This window comes from Delphinapterus leucas, chromosome 18, assembly GCF_059928025.1.
Source record: "Delphinapterus leucas isolate spDelLeu-1000000601 "Yukka" chromosome 18, BTC_Dleu_Yukka2, whole genome shotgun sequence".
Classification (NCBI taxonomy): Eukaryota; Metazoa; Chordata; class Mammalia; order Artiodactyla; family Monodontidae; genus Delphinapterus; species Delphinapterus leucas.
In genome coordinates, this window is record NC_143146.1 from 46,871,264 (window position 1) to 46,890,688 (window position 19,425).

General features: G+C 37.2%; 1 protein-coding gene across 2 annotated transcripts in view; it reads left to right on the forward strand.

Annotated features, from left to right (window-relative positions):
* The window catches only part of DIAPH3 (diaphanous related formin 3), a 550,258-nt gene that overhangs the window by 393,959 nt on the left and 136,874 nt on the right, over nt 1–19,425 (forward strand). For both annotated transcript variants that reach the window (XM_022561162.3, XM_030762514.2), the window contains 2 exons: nt 14,735–14,830; nt 15,348–15,404. In XM_022561162.3, coding sequence (XP_022416870.2) covers nt 14,735–14,830; nt 15,348–15,404 — 153 coding nt within the window. The remainder of the gene's footprint in view (nt 1–14,734; nt 14,831–15,347; nt 15,405–19,425) is intronic.

Here is a 19,425-nt window from a genome sequence, read left to right on the forward strand (position 1 = left end):
GGGAAGAGAGTGTGAGAAGGAGTCGCCGTGGAGGTGGGAGGGGAACTAAGAAATTCTGGTATCATGAAGCCCAGGGAAGAGACCATTTCAAAGGAGAAAGGGTAGTCAATATTGTCAAATGCTGCCAAGAGATCACAGAATAAACAGACTGACAATTGTCCCATTGACATCAGCCCTAAGGAGAGAGGAGAGGGTTGATAAATGAGTATGGGAAGGGAGACTGAGACGTAAGAAAGGTAGTAGCTAGAGGGGTTTGGTGTCGAGAGGGCAAAGCATGTGTTTGAATTTGTTTAATTGTAGGTTGGGGAAAATGAGGAAGGAAAGGAGGTTGGGGAAGAATGATACTCAATAGAGCAAGGTCCTGAGGGCAGCTGGAAAGAGTGTGGAGGATAAGATATCAGCACAGGTGGAGGAAGTTGTCTTGGAAAGTGACATGCTCTGCTAATGTGATGAGTGGGAAGGAGAAAAAGCTGGGCCCAGGTGCAGATACATTTGTAGATTTGATGGTAGGAAGTTGTTTTTTTCATCAAGTAGTTTCTATTTTATATATGAAATAGAGCAAGTGCTCTGCTGAGGAAGGGTAGTGGGTTGAAAGCCTTGAAAGAAGCGTTGAAACAGCCCCTCTCAGGGAGTGGGAGTGAGAGCCTCCAGGTAAAACATAGATGGTGTGTTGGATAGTACTAAGAATCCAGTTGAGGTTGGTAGCTGTGATTATGTCCCAGCCCTGATCCTGCAGTATTATTTTTCACCACAGTTATTCAGCAGCTAATGTGTAGTGCCAAGAAGATAGAATTTTCAGTTCATTTAAGTTTCACCAGTAGTCTGAGAAAGGACCGTAATGGAGGAGGAAAATAAGATATTGGCCAGTGAACCGTGGTCAAAGTGATGAACCACGGATAGGCAAGGAAGTGAAGACAGTGGGGCCAGGGTGTAGGAGATTTCCGTGGATAGATGACAGGATGAGGGTTAGGGGGAGGGAGAGGGACAAAGAGAGAGAAAATAGGACAGATGGCTTGTATGAATCCAAATTAATAGAAATAAAATAGTCGTGGATGGTAGTAAAGTTCAGATTATGGATGTGAGGGTGGGTGACGGAAAGTAGGGAGAAAGGATTCGTCCCTGGAGATGAGGGAGGTCAAGGAACTCATTTGCTGTTGGATTAGTAGTTCACATGGAGTTGAATTCATGCAGGATGATGGCAAGACTTGACTGGCAGAGGAAGACTGAATCAGGTGACAAAGTCAGATGACAAAGAAGTATGAGAGGATGAGCAATGTCAGCTAGAAGGGGGCAGGGAGATCATCCCTCCAGTTTTCCAGTTGCAGTGAAAGGAGTGTTCATTGAAGACATCAAGGTAGTAGAGAAGTTGCTTATGTTAATAAATACTGGAAGAAATAGGGATCAGAAAGAACTTATCTCTTAGATGGAGTAACTGAGAATGATCGTGATAGTGGTTTGACTGGCCTCAAGGTTTTAATCCAACTGTCGCAGTTGTCCAGTAGGTGGCTTGTAGGGAGGGACCAGGAGGCCACTGCAGACTGGACTGATTCTAGTATGTCCAGGTACTCCTGGTCCTGGGAGAAGGAAGATGTCTCTGGCCTTTCTCTATAAGGAAGGAGTCATCAGTGACCTGCTTCTCATTTGTCACCTGGTTCTGGAGAAAGGTGCCTGGCTCCCAGTGAATTTGGGGAGGCCTAATCTGTGCTTGTTGGTCGAGTTCCCAGCTATGAAAGCCACTGTCTCTTTGTGCCCTGAGGCATTTCCTAAAGCAACTCTAAGTACAGCTCAACAAAGCTGAGGGTCTGAGTACTTCTCAGTTATCACACAACGCAGATGCGGAGTATCTAGAGGATCGTAGTATCAGTGTGTCACAATACAGAGGGTCAAGAAAAGTGAGTGTAATGGAAAGAATGTCAGCTTCAGAATCAAAAGATTTTGGCTCAAACCTCCCCTTTGCTACCTACCTGTTGTAGGGCTTTTGGTGCATTACTTTACCTCTGTGGGCTTCAGGTTCCCTGGCTTTAAAATAGATCTGATAATAGCTACCTTGCAGGGCTGGAGACTTATATCAGAAAATCTAGGTAAAATGCTCCACACAGATCCTAGTACATGGGCATTCAATGATGTTTCCTCATATATCTAACTCACTTTTAGTTTATGTTCTTTTTGTTATGCATTTTTTCTTTTCTAAATAAAATTGTTCTCAAACTTACCTAATATCAGTTTTTATTTAGGGGCTTCTGTATTCATTTTGTCAGCTTTTTGTAGCTGAGGGAAAAACTTCCATTGTTCTGTTGAGAGAGTTTAGCACATTTTTGCCTCCAGTTTCTTTGCAATTGTTAATGAGTTAATCAAAAGTTCAGTTGTCTCCCATTTTCTTTTCTTTTCTGTGTTATTTGCTTTCTCAAAGCATATGTCAGTTCCTTTTCCTCCTCACTTTCCACTCATTCAGACTTGCCTTATTATCTTTTCTGACTTCCTTTCTTTCAAAAATATGTTGCTGTTAACCTGATTAGGATTCTTAAATATCTTCAGTTTGTAATATTAATGTCATAATTCCTGCATCTGATTGGGAAAGGAATACTACATTTGTGCAGAAGAAATCTGTATTTCTCCTTTGAAATGAACTGAAAAAATAATGAATACTTAATACTTTGAACCACAAATTCATATTCGAAATGAACCTAGAACCTGAATCTAGTAAAATTACTTTGGGCAGGATTGGCAGTAGTGAGGTGGCACTTGACTAAGAACATTCTTGGCACCCAAAATACTAATACACAAATTTCCACTGTTTACTGTGCTATCTATAGGGTCATGTGTTTTAAAGTACAAATAAAACCTATCTTCAGAAATTTAAGTGCAAATACAAGTACAGGTACCAAAGAATAACCCCTGAAATCATCACTGGGCAGCCATAGCTATACCTCTAACCTACTGTCTCTGTATTAAGCAATTTCATACCACTTGGCTTTATTTTTTGGAACATTCGTCATACAGGTAGCGACGAATTATGTGTTGAAATTACCCTAAGACTGCAAGTCCCGTGAGAACAGGGCAGGGTCTGGTTTCAGTGCCTGCCACATATTCCTTGGTGCACATTTGTAAGATTGAATTGAACTACAGACTTTATAGTTTTATATTTCCAACTACTTCCTGGACAAAAGAGTTTGACTATTCTGCCAGCACCTCAAAATCAGTTCATCTAAAACCTACCTTGTCATGTTCCACATAAAACCTGATTTTTATGTTCTCATTTTGGGTTAACAATACCACTGTTTTCCCAGTCACCCAGGCTTGACACCTTCACACTGTGCCAGCTTTAATCATAGTGAAGTCCAATTTTGATTATTTCACACCTTTCAAAAACATTCTATGGCAGTTCTTCAGCCTTGAATCCAAGCTCCTTCAGCCTCCCTTCCTGACCTTATTTTCCCCTTCTTCCAGTATGCACCATATGCTGCTGTCACAGCATGACTGGTGGTTCCCTCTGGGCCCCATTCACTCTTCCAGGTACCGCTGGTTGAGAGTGGCCTCTCATGGCCTCAAGTCCGTTTGTCCCAGCTTCTCCTGAAAGAAAATTCCTGCAAAATCACCTCTATTCCCTAGCTTAGCCTCCCCTTGATTCTTGGTATTGAATAAGCATTTTTATTTTCTCTATCTGCAATCATTTCATTCTTTGTTCAAAAACTTCATGAGGAACAAAGCCATTGAAAAGTCTTTTCAGATTTTTCTAATATATGAAAATATTAAAACAAGTTTAAAATACATCTAATATTTTCAACAGGAAGTAAGCAATTGCCGAGCTTAAGCACTGTCAGACTAATTTCTCAGGATAAAATGAAGCTCTTGTGGGTGACAAGTTAAGCTTCTGCTTAGAATGGTGGTGTTCTACCGTGTAATTAACCTTTTCCTCTCTGGGTTACTCTGTGATTATAGGGTCATGGGTGTTCACTGTGAGTGATAGTCACATCATAGTCACATCTTGTTAAATGTCATTATCATTTCACGTCTACATATGTATTTAAATAGATACATTATTTTTCCCCAGACACTCTGTACTTTTGCATCTGAAGACCTCTGTTCAGCACCCTCAGCCCTGTACAACACACAACTTTGGCAGCGTTCTTTTTGCCAGGGAGTCAATACTGGTTTTAAATTTTGTTTTCTTTAGTAATTGTTAGAAAACGTCACTGTGAACAAGCTAATCAGAGTTGGTCACTTGGATACTTACATGGGAGATATTTTAACAAACATTTAATGCAGAAAGAATGATTAGTTAGTGCCTTTCTTCAACATCATGTGGTGGAGTAATTGCTAAGCAGGAAGTCAGGAAATTTATCCTCTGCTTTGTAGCTAATAGCCGTGAGTGATCATAGAAAGGTCTGTACTCAATGTCCTCATTGATAAGTGATTGGCTTTTTTCACTTACTATGTTTTGGATATGGTCCATATCAACAATTTAAATATGCTTCATTATTTTTTCCTCATCTCAGCATATGTTAGTATATGAATGTCATAGTTTATTAAGTCTGTCTCTTGCAGATGGGCATTTAGGTCATTTTCAATCACTTGTTATTATAAACATTGTAATAAACATCCTTGTACATATGCCCTTGCACTCATGAGTTATAAGTAAGATAATTTTCTTAGAAAAAAATCATTTCATCAAATGGTATGTGCAGTTTTATTTCTGATACAGATTGCCAAATTGCATTCCCAAGAGGTTGCGTTAGTTTTATATTTCCACCAATAATGTGTGGAATGATCTGTTTTCCAACCTTTACGAATTATCCTCAGTTGTTATTATTGCCATGCTGATAGGTAAAAATGATCTCTCATTGATGTACTTGGAAAATCTTTAATTATGAATGACGTTGTGGGTTGTATCCTCTATATAAAAGCCCTATTTGTTTGTCTTTATGATGGATTTCCTGAACATATTAGTTGCCTGATTTTTTGTTATTTTTTTATTGATTGTTGATTTTTTTTTTTTTCCTGAGTCATAATGTTCTTTATTTTAAGAAAATCAGTTTTAGGGAATACCTGTTTTCAATTTTTTTTTTTCCTGGTTTCTCCTTTCATTGTTTATGTGTAGACTTTGTTCTTATTGTTCTTGTGATTTATAGACATTTATTATAGTACAAACTATATGACATTTGGGTATTCAGATTTTTCCCAGGAAAATCGTCTCCTTTCAGAACCACTGAAAAATATACTTTTCTATACTGTCTGCTATATTTTGCAATTTAATTTTTTCATGTTGAAATAGTTGATCCACTGGGATTTATTTTGGTGTAAATAGCAGGGTGGGATCCAAATAAACTACCATCATAGTAGTTATTGAATCTTTTCTTATCCTCTACTGATTTGAAATGCCACATTTATCATGAATCATGAATTGAGTTTTCTTAGTCAATGTGAAATTCAACCATGAATTTCGTTTCAATACTCAATATGAACTGCCAAGAGCAATATATACTCTACATTATTTTCCAAGCATATCTGACAACAGAACCGCCCTACTTCCCCCACAGTACACATACATGGACACACACACAGAACTTCTCATGGGTCTAGCGTTCTGTGGTACACATTTTGGGAAATTCTGTCTGTCTGATTGAAGTTGTGTTTTGGTGTATTTTTTTTTTTAATGTTGGATGTCTATTTAATACAGCACAACTAAGTTTTTGCTATAATATTTTGTAATGACAAACTCATTCATTGACTATATGGTTTCTTTAAATTTTGTGCCTTAAGTGTGCTTACATTCTAAAAGTGGTTGTGCCCTTTTTATTTGAGAGGAGAATTAAGTGAGCAGACAAGTAACTTATTTTTCTGGAATTTGGTCAATTGTTTATATTAGTTTTTAAAATGAAAGAGCTTTCATAAAAAATTCCAGTAGAAGGTAAATTAGATATCTTCATGAGTTAAGCTGAATGACTATGATGCCAAAAGCACTTTCTTACAACAGAATCTAGATCATAAGAAATTTGGAGATTAAAAGTTAATAACAATACACTTTGATTTATATATAACAGTATATTTATTTTACCGCTTTTTCTTGGTGGTTTGTATAATTAGAATAGAACCATGCTTTATATATGACATCCAGTAATGGATTTTTTTTTCTTTTTGAGACTGGAGAGTTCATATAAGAAAAATTCTTTATTTTACAAATATCTCTATAACTCTACTTACTATAAGACATGAAATCATTGAGATTCCAATCTGAATACAATGTAATAAATAGTATAATAATTATGGTTTACACATTCAAATGTATCTGCAAAATAGTTTTCACTCAAGCTTTGAAAAATATAGCCTTATATTTTATCCAGAGCAACTAAAAGAATGGCCCCGTGGTCTGTGCTCAGAGTTATGATGACTGTCACAGGTCCAAGCATATTCAAGGTAGCGAGAAGGGGTAGCAACGTGCGATGGCAGCCACAGCTGTCACAGCTCCGGTAGATATTCAAGATAGGAGGAAGGGGGAGAGTGGCTATCAGCATCTGCCTCTTCTGTTTCTAGCAGCACCATACAGGTGATCACTTACACTTTATCAGTCAGAAATGCATCATAGGGCCACCCTCCGCTTCACTACAAGGAAGCTTTGGAAAATGAGGTTTTAACTTTTCCAGCCTCTGTAGTGGAAGCAGACAAAGAGAGGGTAGGGAATGGATGTGTTGCACTGGCCATTCAGCAATGTGTGCCATATTAGTGAAAAAGAAGAGTCATCATAATATTAAAAATAATAGTAATATTTATTGAAGCCTTACTGTGTGTGAGGCATTATCCTAAGCTCTTTACATGTATTAGCTCACTTAATCCTCACAACAGCCTTTTGAGGAGCGTACTATTATTATCCCCATCTTATAGAGGAGGAAATAGGGAGGCACAAGATGGTCTTTAAGGGGCACACAGCTGGCGAGAGCCAAGATTTAAGCCCAACACTTTGGCTCCTTGACTTTGCTCTTAAGTTTCTTTTGGAAAAAAGAAAAACAACCTTACTTCATTGTAAAAGATTCTACATTTTTCCTTCTAACTTGTAACAGGAAATATATTTAATTCAAGATATGCAAATATTGAAGAATACTGAATAAAACCAGAAATATTAAAGTATTGGGTTTCTAAATATAAAATTCCACTTCTCATGGTTGAGCCAGTCATTATAATATACAAGAGAACTGCTCTAATTATCGTTTTATCAGTTAAATCCCAATGAAAATTGGCTTTCTAATTCCCTTGACTCAAATAAATTTTCGGTTTCACATCTAGATTAAGACATGTTCGAAGATGTTGTTTTGTGTTATTCCTGTCTTTTTGCTGTCTGGGTTAAGTAGTATTTTGAGCTTTGTTCTAGAAGGTTAAAGACTGAACTAGGTTAGCAAGTAAATCAAATACAGCTTTGTCCCCAGAAGGTCTATAACTAGCAGCATGAACAGTAAATTCATGTAATTTTGTTGGGGCAACTGTCTTGTGTTTCTTTTAGAAAGAGGTGGGTTAAATTCTGAGTCTCTGAATTTTGAGTATCAGCTGCACACTTTCAACAATTCTTTGGAGAAACTGAGCTTTCCTTCCCTATCCTCTTGCCAAATTCCAGGTGGTTATTATATGTCTTACTACTACTAAAGTCATATCAAATGTGATGAGACTTAAAGAAAGTGTGCCAGAGACTGTGGGAGTGAAAAGGGGAGCCCTGGAAGCACGTGCAAAGTGAACACAGTGGAAAATGGTCACAGGTTGAGAACAGTCGGTTCCTCCTAAAATCCCCTTTGCATATTAGCTTGCCATGTGGCTTCCCCTCAGCTCTTTCCTTATGTCTAACACACACCCTTCCTAACAGAACTCATGCTCTGCCATAACATCAGTAATGACCACAGCAAAGATTAACTGTTATTAAGTTCTTACGATGTGCCAGGCACTCTGCTGAGTGTTAAACATGATTTATCTCCTTTAATCCTCCCAATAATATTATGAAGTAGGCGCTATTATTAATCACACATCAAAGTTGAGGAAAAAAGAATGGAGGTTAGTAAGGTTAAGTAATTTGCCCAAAGCCACACTGATTTCTAATTGGAAAGCCAGAATTTAAATACAGGTTGTCTAAATTCAAAACTTGTGTTCATTACCATTTCACTATGTTTATGTTCTTTTCTATAGCTTCCAGTATGACCAGTATGCTTCTAAGTTCAACTTGTTAGTATAATTAATTCCTCTCCCCCAAGTTTTAAACCTGTGAAACCATCATCCTTCTAGACACCTTTAATCACCTGCAGTTGGATATCTCATGAAGATCTCAACATATCCAAACTGAATTCTTCTCTTGTCTCAGCCCCATTCTACCATGAAACAAAAATAATTCAGTACTTGGTGAATAATACCAACATATATCCAACTGGCCAAACCGGATACTTGGAAATTAGCCTCGACTTCATTTTTTAGCACTCACATCCACGCAGACCAAGATTTTTCCGTTTTTCCTCCTTTCTCTTTTCCTTTTTCACCACTTCTGTTCTTTACCTGATTCCCACAATCGCATTTTGCCTGGACTTAAACCAGGAAACCTGCCTTCTCCTTATTTTCCTTGCCCTTTGTCTTGTCTCTTCTCAGAGTGATCTTTGTAAAGTAGAAATTTGACCATGTTAATTCTTCATTTAAAATAAGTTAATGGCTCCCTTCCAAACTCCACAGCCTGGCATGTTCTTCAGCGCTTGGTGATTTGGCCACTACCTGTCTCCTCAGCATCACCTCTCAGTAACCCCTACTGTAACCTGCCCTCCATTCCCGTGGACATGAGAGTTCTCCCAAGTGTTTCATGTCCCCTGTACAGCTGTTCTGTGAACTCTGCAGGGCCTTCCCTCTTCAGGAAGCTCTGGCAAATGTAAAGACTCCTTTAAGTCTTAGGTCTTCAGGAGGCCTTCTGTGACGGCTTTCCCTTCTCCCTCTGCCCTATGCCAGGTGTCCTTCCTGGGTGGAGATCTCCATCACAATGCTCATCATTGTATATTGGACCATTTGTTACCTGTTTTCTTCCCCTTGTCATAGGAAAGCACGTTAAGGTCAAGAAGCAACCTCTTTCTCTCCTCTTCCTCCTCCTTGGTTGCCTCTTCCTGTCAGGAATTTTTCAGTTTCTTTGTGTTTATCAGTGTGATTTCTGCACATTCCTAAATGAAATACAGTAGGCTTATAGCAAAATAAAATACACTCTCCTTCACCGTCTCAACTTCCTCCCCTTTCCCAGAGGCAACCACTTTTAATCCTTAGTGGGGTTTTTTTTTTTCTGATATTTACCTCTTCCTTATTTCTAGATAATGTACTTAGATTATTATTTGTCAGTTTTTCATTTTAGTCATTGAGTTCCTAAGTGGTAGAAGGTTTAGTTCCCTTATACCCTCTCCCCGCTTATACTTTCCTCGTATACCCCTTCTCCTTTACCTCTGCTGTCTTCACGTTATAATGTTATCATACCTGATGGTCAAACGAATAGCCAGTGTTTATAATAGTGCAATGGTGTAAATATTCCTCACCCCTCCAGTTAGCATGCCATGATTACTTCCTATTGGACAACAATATTATTTCTAGGTTTATACTAATATCTTTTTTAAAAATGTGCTGGGTACTTGTGTATATATACCTGTCAGTGTTTTATCCAAATTCTCTGACAGATCTGTGAAATAAGGAACAATCCTTTTTCCAAATGGTCAACCCAGCAGATTTGCTTTTAGTTTCTCAGCCACTGTTCTCTCCTATGGCCCAGTTGTCTCCCATGTGATCTCCTTAGCAGATCCCCCTCTGCCTGTCCTCACATCCTCTTGATTCTCCTTTAAAAATATCTCATCCCTACCTCTCCCTTCTCCATTTCCCTTGATGCTGTGCGACTTCTTAAAATACGATTTACAAATTAAACAAGGTGATATGTTATTCACACAAAGCACAGCTTTGACTATTGCAGTTAGTCTATTTATTTAAAAGAGTTTTAACAGCAGGAGAGAGACTATAATAAAGATTTTGAATATCAATTGACTTGTAGTTAAAGAAGTTGAATTCTAGTCTACAATAAAAATGGCTAGTTTTTATTTCTCTGGTTTGTATTAGAATAATGTAAATATGAGTCCTTTAAATACTTTATTGTACCTCACTTTTGTTTTTATTTATAACTTTTGCCTTTGAACCTGCTATCTCTTCTGCCAGGTATGCTGTTCCCACCCCGGTCCCTGCCATGGTCAACTCCTGCTTGTTCACCAGGTCATAATTCACTAGGAAAACTTACATCTCCGATAGAACCCTCCCATACCTAGCACACTGTTCTGCTTCTGGAGAGCTGAAAACGTTTCTTGTTAATTCTTGGGATCTAGATATCCTTCATGCCTAGTAATGTTCTGGCGCATCATAGCCCTCAATAAACATGTGTCAAATGAATATTCTAAATGCATTTTCAGCGTTTGGAAAAACATCTTCATTTTATGTCTCCATCTTACACATTGGATTGTTTTAAGAGTCTACCTGTATTTCTGATCAGAGCTTCCCTTAGAAATGATGTTATTAATCACATATGCTATTAAAGAGTTATTTAATTTATAATGGATCTAAAACAATGCTGAAAACCTAATCAGATATTACATAAACTTCCTATAGTGCACTATGGAGTTCATTTATGAATTTATTTCCCTACATTTTCTATCTCTTAGCAATTTACCACTGCTTTCATTTGTATGATCTCATTTGATCCTCTCATCAACCCTAGATAGGTATTATCTCTATTACACATGTCAGGAACATGTAGGAACATGTAGCCAGCTGACAGCTCAGACTAGAATGCAGATCTTCTTTCTCTGATACACACTATTCTTTCCATTGCGGGAGTGGGGAATGAAGGCCAAGCAAAGCCATTAGCTCTGGGGGACAAGACCGAGGATAGAAGTTCCAGGTAGAGACTGATGGATGGGAGAGAAAATGTTTGTGGAGAATCACAGGCAGTTGCCTTTAGCTGAAGAACAGATTGTGATGTTGGAAACCAGAGATAAGATTTAGAAAGCAGTTGGAGTCAGTGTCAGGGCCAAGAGAAAGAGTTGGGACTTTATATTGTGGGAAGTGAGTGGTATTGAAAATTTGTGACCAGGGGATCATAATTCCGCTTTAGTGCTCTATGGGATGAATTAGAATTAGGGAGAAACGAGAAGAAACATCATTTTAGGCAACTCATGCGATATTTCAGGTGAAGAATAATTCAGTTCTGGACCACCAACATTAAGTTTAGGCAGAAAAGGAAACAATGGATCACTTCTTGGGATACTGACATGTACATGAGCAAGGTCTGGCAACTGAATGGTTGTGTGAGCCCAGGGAAAGGAGGGAACAAAGCTGTGCTGTTTACAGTGGTGGTGGGAATGTGCTCCCGCTGGTTCCCTCCCCATTGTGACCTTTATTCTTCTACGTGGTGACTCCTTCCAGCTGACCACGCTAGTGCTTCATTTGTTAATATAGTCAGCATACGTTAATGAACACTTTCTTTGCTCGGTGTTAAATGGAAACCACAATCCCTGCCCTCGACAAACTCTCTGTGGTAGATACCATCAAGTAAACAATATTGTAAAGGATTTATTGCTATATGTACCACAAGTCATTAGGACACAGAGGGGCAACCAGTTCAGCGCACACAGCTCAGGAAAGGATTCTCAGTTATCTATCTTGAAGGAGAAGGAGTTAGATTGGTGAAGAAAGTGGGAAGGATGTTCTGTGTAAACAAAACAGCATGATCAAAGGCATGAAATTGGGAACGTGGAACTGTGATGTAAGCTGTTTAGTGAGCCCGAACATGTCAGCATCTATCTCCTAAGAACAGTGACATTATCCTCCCTGATCATAATATAATTATCAAACTCAGGTAACCAACATTGGTACAATATAATTACTTAATACCCAGCAAATTTAAAATTTGTCTAATTATCCCAATAATGTCATCTGTGACTTTTTTACAATCCGAGAGCTAATGGAAGATTGTGTGTTGCATTTAGTTGCCATGTCTATTTAATCTCCTCTAAGCTAGAATGCTGCTTCCCTAAGCTTTTCTCCTCTCTTTCTCTTGCTTGGTCTTTCATGATATTGATGATTTTTAAGAAACCAGACCAGTTGTTTCACAGAATGTCGCTCACTTTGGATTTGTAAGATGGTTTCCTTAACATTTAGATGCAGGTTAAATTTTTTTGTTGTTTGTTTGTTTTTGACCTTTTTTTGGTTTGTTTCTGTTAAAGATGGTTTTAAGCTTTTGTTTATTTATTTATTTATTTTGGCCATGCCGCACGGCTTGTGGGATCTTAGTTCCCCAGCCAGGGATCAAACCTGTTCCCCCAGCAATGGAAGTGCGTAGTCCTAACCATTGGACCTCCAGGGAATTCCCAGGTTAAATATTTTTACACAGTTTATATTGTGTCCATCTCAGTGCATCACTTCAGGAGACAATTATTGTCAGTGTGCCCCATTACTGGTGATGTCAAATTTGATTAGTTGGGTAAGGTGATATCTTTGAGATTTCTCCACACCATGTTCCTCCATAACCTTACATACAATGGGTTTTGTAACCATTGATGATTTCTGCCTAATTAATTCTTACTGTGTGAGTTGTGATATGGTGAATTTTCTGTTTCCCTTATCTATCTCTTATATTAATGGAACTCGGTCCTCTTTATATCTTTGACATCTATTGGTTGACATTCTTATTTAAAGCAGAGCTTTTTCTTCCCCGATATTTAATAAATTTTTAAATTTTCAGCATCAGTATGGATGCATGATTCTTTTTTCCAGTGTGTAATAATCCATTCCCATCATTACCCATTCAGTGCTCAAATTGTCCTAAATTTGGCCAAGGCTATCCTTCAGTCTGGCTCCTCTGCCCTTTTGATATATCCCTGTCTGTCTTTGAGCACTTTCTTATTTTCTGGCACAGTAATGTTTTCTCAACTCATTTCATACTTTCTTGATCTCAGTCCTAGAATCAGCCATTTTTCTAAGTATTCCGGTTCCTATTAGTGAGTAATAATATTTAGAAACCAAGATCTGAGGGCCAGCTGTGCTCATTGCTACTGTAGTGTCATTACTTCTAGGCTCTTTTGGGCCACGAAGCTAGAAAAAGCATTTTTCTTAAAGCTTGATCTTCTATGATACCTTTAGATCCAATCCAGCACTTCATGGTTCTTCCTCTCCTTCTCCCACTCCATATTTGTATCTCGCATCCCACAGCAAGCATCCCTGTCGCCAACAGCATCAGCATGTTTACCCATCTGCTCAGGCTTATAATACACATGTAATACTTTCACAATCACGTTATCAGTACCACTAACAACAGCAAACTTACTAAAGAATGTTCAGTGTTTCCTTTTACTAATGAAATATATTCACAACCTTAAATATTTAGCTTTACCTGGAGTTCTTTTTAGAAAAAATATAGTTGAGTTTGAGTGTAAATTTTCAAAGATAGTTACTAATTAAAGTGTCTGAAATATTTGACATATTTTAATTAAAATAGCCATCAAGCCACTTTAGAATTAAATTTATGTGTAAGTTAACAACCTCCAAATACTCTGTTTCTCACCCACCTGTTTTTGGATTACACCTACGAGGTTTAGTACTTCTCTAAAAATGAAACAGAACCAGATTGAAAAGGGCTGACACATGTTTATGTTCACATATCTGTTTATAAACTGTAAATGAATGTGTTATTTGTACTCTACTGCATTCATTTGTCATCTGTTCCCTGTAAAGGGATTGCGTTTCAAAAAAAGAAATAAAAAATCCAGAGGAAAATAGTTTTCTAGTACTTTACACATGACGGTATACCAGACATACAATTTCATAGAGAATGCCTGAAAATAACTTCTCTCTAAGGGACAAAAAAAACTTTGGCATTTTCATGAATTTAGGTTGATCCAATAGTTTCTTTGAAGCTTTTTTTTTTTAACCACCTCCTTTAAATAACATTTATCATTGACAACTGTAAATAGCTATAATTACAAGATAACCAGATAGAGAGAAATGGCTCTATAACCACATCTTCATCAATTATATACAGAATATCAATTTAAACTAATCATAATGTGATATAATCATTTAGATTTTTGAGAGCCTCTTTTGGTTTATTTTTCATTGTAGAAGACAAACTTTTCATACATTCTGTAAAAGTTTGCAGTGATTGTTCTGTGTCACCTAAAGTCTGGGGACAATTATCCTGATATGAAGAATCAATTGTTGGGAGCACGTTCACAGAAATTAGCCTGGAAATATAATTTTGTATAAGTTTAGACAGCAGAATCTCAATAACGACAACAGAAATACTCTCCCACACCTGGTCAATTTTAGAAAAGGAGCCGATGCCTTGAAAATAACCCATTTCTACAAGGGAAATGTGATTTATGATAATCTGAGACACAGATATGACTAGAACCACCTTCCATTTAAAGTTATTTTGCCACCAGACTATAAAAGCAGTGCTCTGAAGTGAATCAGTCGAACTCGGTTCTCTTTAGTGGACAGTAACACGGACACTAATGAGACAGATTTCATTAAAAGATATTTGATTTATGAGAGAGTTAAGTCATATCATATTTTGAAATTGCTGGCTTAGTCCTGGCATCTGATCTTTTTTCCCCCTACCATACCATCACCAGTTTCTGCGCATGCTTTGACATTGCTATGGTAACCCCGAGGGCTGATGGAATTCCTGCATCTCTTTTCACAGAGGGTGATGAGACAGGAGTGATGGATAGTCTGCTGGAGGCCTTGCAGTCGGGGGCTGCCTTCCGCGACCGAAGGAAAAGGACACCGAAGCCGAAAGGTGAACATTACACTTGTTTCCTGTTCCTTTCTAGGGGACTATCACAAAGAACAACCCCCCCCACCCAGCACCCCGTGCGCGCCAGCATCCCCCCCGCCCCCACCTTTTGTAATTCTTTTAAAGTCATGTGTCAAGAATGCAGAGCTGTGGGCAACAACTCTTCAGAAGTTTTATAAGTTTGTTTAATCCTTCCCTTGCAAGTGTCAGAGAGAGAAGCGTTCCAGTTGGCCAGTGTCAGTAGCGCATTAACAGATCAATGCACTGAACCTGGAAAAGCCTGATTAGTGTGACAGGTCTCATCTAAAGAACCATATGTACCTTATCCCAGTGGAGTTCACAGTAGCATAATTAAATGAGAAGTAAAAGTCATAACATTATTGCTTCAAGTATTTCAGGGTATTGAAGCATTGCTTTGCTTCCAGAAATACTTAACCTTGGAAATACGTCGAATACTGCTATACTTCCTGAGATGAACAGACCTCTATATTAAGATTCTTTTATATATATTTTTTAACAGATATTCGGCGAAGTCTCAGTCCAGCGTCTCAGCCTGTTCTGAAAGTTTGTAACCATGGTAATAAACTGTATTCATAAATTGCACATTCTCCTTATCTACTTTTATCCTCTTGATCTGTGATTTTAGTAGGTTGCTGTGAAGTTCTCGAGTTTCAGTATGACTAAAATAGTAAAAATGTGTGGATGTACATATTTGCGATGCGATTGTGCACTCATATTTTCCATCCTTCCATTATTGCCTTGAGGTAGTGTCGAGGATTCTTCTTTCAGGTCTCAAGTGCATGTTTTACTTTTAATATTATTATTTGAAGTTATCTCACACATTTCTGATCAGTGTTGTCCGGTGTATCCTTTCAAAAGCATTGTGCTTTCTTAGAACTATTTTAAGTAGTGGATTTGCTTTACATTAAGATACAATTTGAAATATTGAATTGTTACCTGTTTTACTGTACCGTATTTGCCAGTACAGTGTGAAACACTGTGACCAGCATTTTGGCAAAATCTTTAATACAGGTGAGCTTCATGTGATATTATTGTGGCGGGATGTGCTAGAATCACTAAAAAGAAGGTGAGTTAACTTAGTCTCCGATATTTATCTGAGACTGACTCCTTTCAGACATCTCTAACTGGCTCCTGAACACACAACCTCATGGAGCCCTCTTCCTGTCTTCAAGATGCCATTTTGTGTTGATTGGGTTTTGTTTACTTTGGTTCCCTTTCCCTCACTGTTATGTATTACAGGGTTCTGCTTACCTTTCATAGTCAAAGTCAAATTCATCCATCGTGATTGCCGTTTATTCAGTGAGATTGTTACCAAAGTTTACCAGATTTAGAAATGAAAAGATACTTGACAGATTTTTTTCGAGAGTTGTTTTGGGTACAGATGAATTACGTTCTAGAAGTATTAATGTCTGACTGAGTAGAGAAACTTAAGTAGAATTTCTAGGATAACATAAAAAAGAGTATGCGGTAAATAAGAAAAAGACATGAATGTAATGATCTTTTAATAGCTGTGTAGATCCTTACTGCTCAAGGTAAAGTATACATAATACATGCTTAATAAATGAGAGAAAAGGTAAAACTCTACACCAAAATTTTAAATAGATCTTTTGACTTTTTTCAATAGTATGTTTTTATTGTTTTGCCTTTTCCTAGTCTAACAATAGGAAGAAAAAATTGTAATAAGTCAGAAAAATTCATTGTGGATAATTAATCCCTAGCTTTGGGTTATTATTTAGAGTCATTGTGATATACTAAATAATGGCAAAAACTGTAGAGGACAGAGAAACTCAGAGAGGCTGAAAACTTTCTTAGAGTACAGAGCTTTTTAGTGACACAACCATAATATAGTTTTGATTTCCATCATGTTTCTTGTTTGATTGAATATAGGTACTTAGATTTTTTAATTATTATTATCAATACAATATATGAAATAAACAACTCAGCCCCCATTGTAAGTCATTAAAGAAAAGACCCACAGCCATGATATGATATGATTATAATGGCATACATATACCCATGCTGTGTTTAATTTAAAATAAATATTTTGGCCATTATGCAGGGGGAAATTATTTAAGATAAGTTTGTGTACTGGTCTTGAGAAACACGGTCCTTCTGTGACTGTAGTGTCAGTAAAGTGTCCAGGCTACAAAGGTTCATCTATAATTGTAAATTGTGATACTTTTGGTCCAGATGAAAAAAGCAGGTGAGCATTACATTTCTGTCTCTACCAAGGCCAATGTACTATCGTAAGTTCTAAGGCTTTTGTGATAATTAAGCAAGTAGATTATACAGCAAACCAAAGGAGATATACCATAAAGATCAAATTCTCTGTTCTAATAAAAATGTAGTGGATTAAAATATTTTAAAAACTTATTTTCATTGATATTTCTTTTGTTTTCCCTTTATACTTCTAACCAAGTGAAAAAAATTCAAACCACCAGACTAATCTTTAAGGATTGTATGTATAAAGATAGATTTAGCCGACTAGACATTGAAAAATGCAGAATTTGGTTAAGGACATTGCAACAAGCATCATGCATATTTTTTAGAAAAAGATGACATTTCAGAGTTCATTTTGAAATCTTTTTCTAAAACTTAGTGTGTTTTCACTGAAAGTACTAACCCTACAACTGAACTATGCAACTGAAATGTAACATGGAAACCCCGTTTATTTTTTAATTTGCTTTCATGTACTTAAACAAAACTAACACCTGATATTTATATTTTCTAAAAATATATAGTAGTTGATATTATCTCATTAGTTTTAAAAGATATATGAGATTTTCTACAATTATTTTAAATTTGTTTGCATCCTAAATAAAATAATAATATTAATAGTAATAATAATAAGTTAATATTTACTGTTACTTTGCTTATTGAGTTATTTAAGTTAAAAGCCAAGCAATATGTTGAAATGCTTTATACATATCCCATTTAATCTTCTCAATAATCCTATCAGATAGTCAATGTTTTTATCTCTATTTTATAGTCAAAAATAACCAAGGATTGAACAGGTCTGATAGTTTGTGTCCAGTCCTATGACCAAATTTCAAACCCAGGTCCATCTGACTTTTGAGTCCAAGCTCTTAATCTCTCTCCCACGTCTGCTTGAATCCCTATCTTTTCCTCTTCCCATCATCTGGGTGAACCACGTGTGTACATTTTTTTCTCTTGTGACATAAGTTCGAGCTATTGAGATACACCCTCACACCCTTTCAGAGGTTTTCTAGCCTCTGGTCTATCTTCTCCCTTGTTCTCAGATTGAACCACTAGATAGCATTCTTTTCTTTATCTGAGGCTCGGATTACAAGGATAAACCACCTTCTTGAATGAGGACCACTATTTATTTCTTTTAATAAACTCTCTATTAAAAGATCTAAATTAATCTAATAAGTTTATACTCTGTTAGAAAGATCATGGAAATTTTAGATTATAAATATAGACTTAGACTATATATGTGTGTGTGTGTAGAGAGAGAGAGAGAGAGAGATCATCTTTTATTGCAGAATGAGAAAATCCTGATAAAGTATCCTGTGAGACCTTGGGGCTAAAATATCACGGAATATATTTTGACAAAAGATGACCTCAAAAGTACAATATTCTAACTCCAGAAATTGTACACACTGAATAATTCAGCCCTTGTGTTGTGCTCCAAATCTCTACCCAAAATACTTTGGTTAAAACCTTTCCCTGTTTTATCTTTTGCTTTGTCTGTTAAGACCTAGGAAGAAATTAAGTATTTGGTATTTTTCCTTGCTAAACCTTCACTCATTCATTTATTTAGCAAAATGTATTAAGCACTTGCTGGGCACTTAATATGTAGTGATTCCCTCTAAGAATCCACTATCCAGTTGGGAGACAGATGAGCAACAATTCTCATATATCTGATTAATGCCAAGATAGCGGTAATGCACAGAGCTTTTGGAACACCAAGAAGCCTGAAAGACCAATCCAGACTTTACGAGGACAATTCAAACTTGGCTTCTAGAAGGACCTGAAATCAAAGCTAAGTTTTGAAGGATAAGTAGAAATGAGGCAAAACCCTGAGGGCAAGCGTGAGCGAAGAAGCAGAAGCAGCATGCACACACTTTCCCAGGAGCTCTTTTCTGAACCTTAGTCTGAACCCTGTAAAACTGTATGCTCTTATAAGCACCTATATGCTCTTACTAGCACCCTGGTTTTTTCTATTATGCAACACACATTTGCCTTAAAATGTTCTTATTCAGTGTCTGCCACACTACTCCTGAGTCCCATCAGGGTGCAGACAAGACAATAAAGGAGGGTTTCTGGCTTGTTTACTGCTGTAACCCCAGTTCTTCCATGGGTTGGTGCCCGACACATGGATATTTAGTAAGAATGTGTTGAATGAACAGACATTCTTATGTTTAGGCTTGCAGAGAACAATTAGTGTGCATTGAGCAAAATCGGGTCTGCGGTTGTCACCCAAATAAGTAGGACTTAGTATGCCAATTGCTAAAGCTCTATCTGTAGCTAGAAGGAGTTGTCCTTCTCATCTTCTCCCTAATATGTTATCTGTCATCAAAAGGAGATATTTGATCATCACAGGTTTGAAGGTT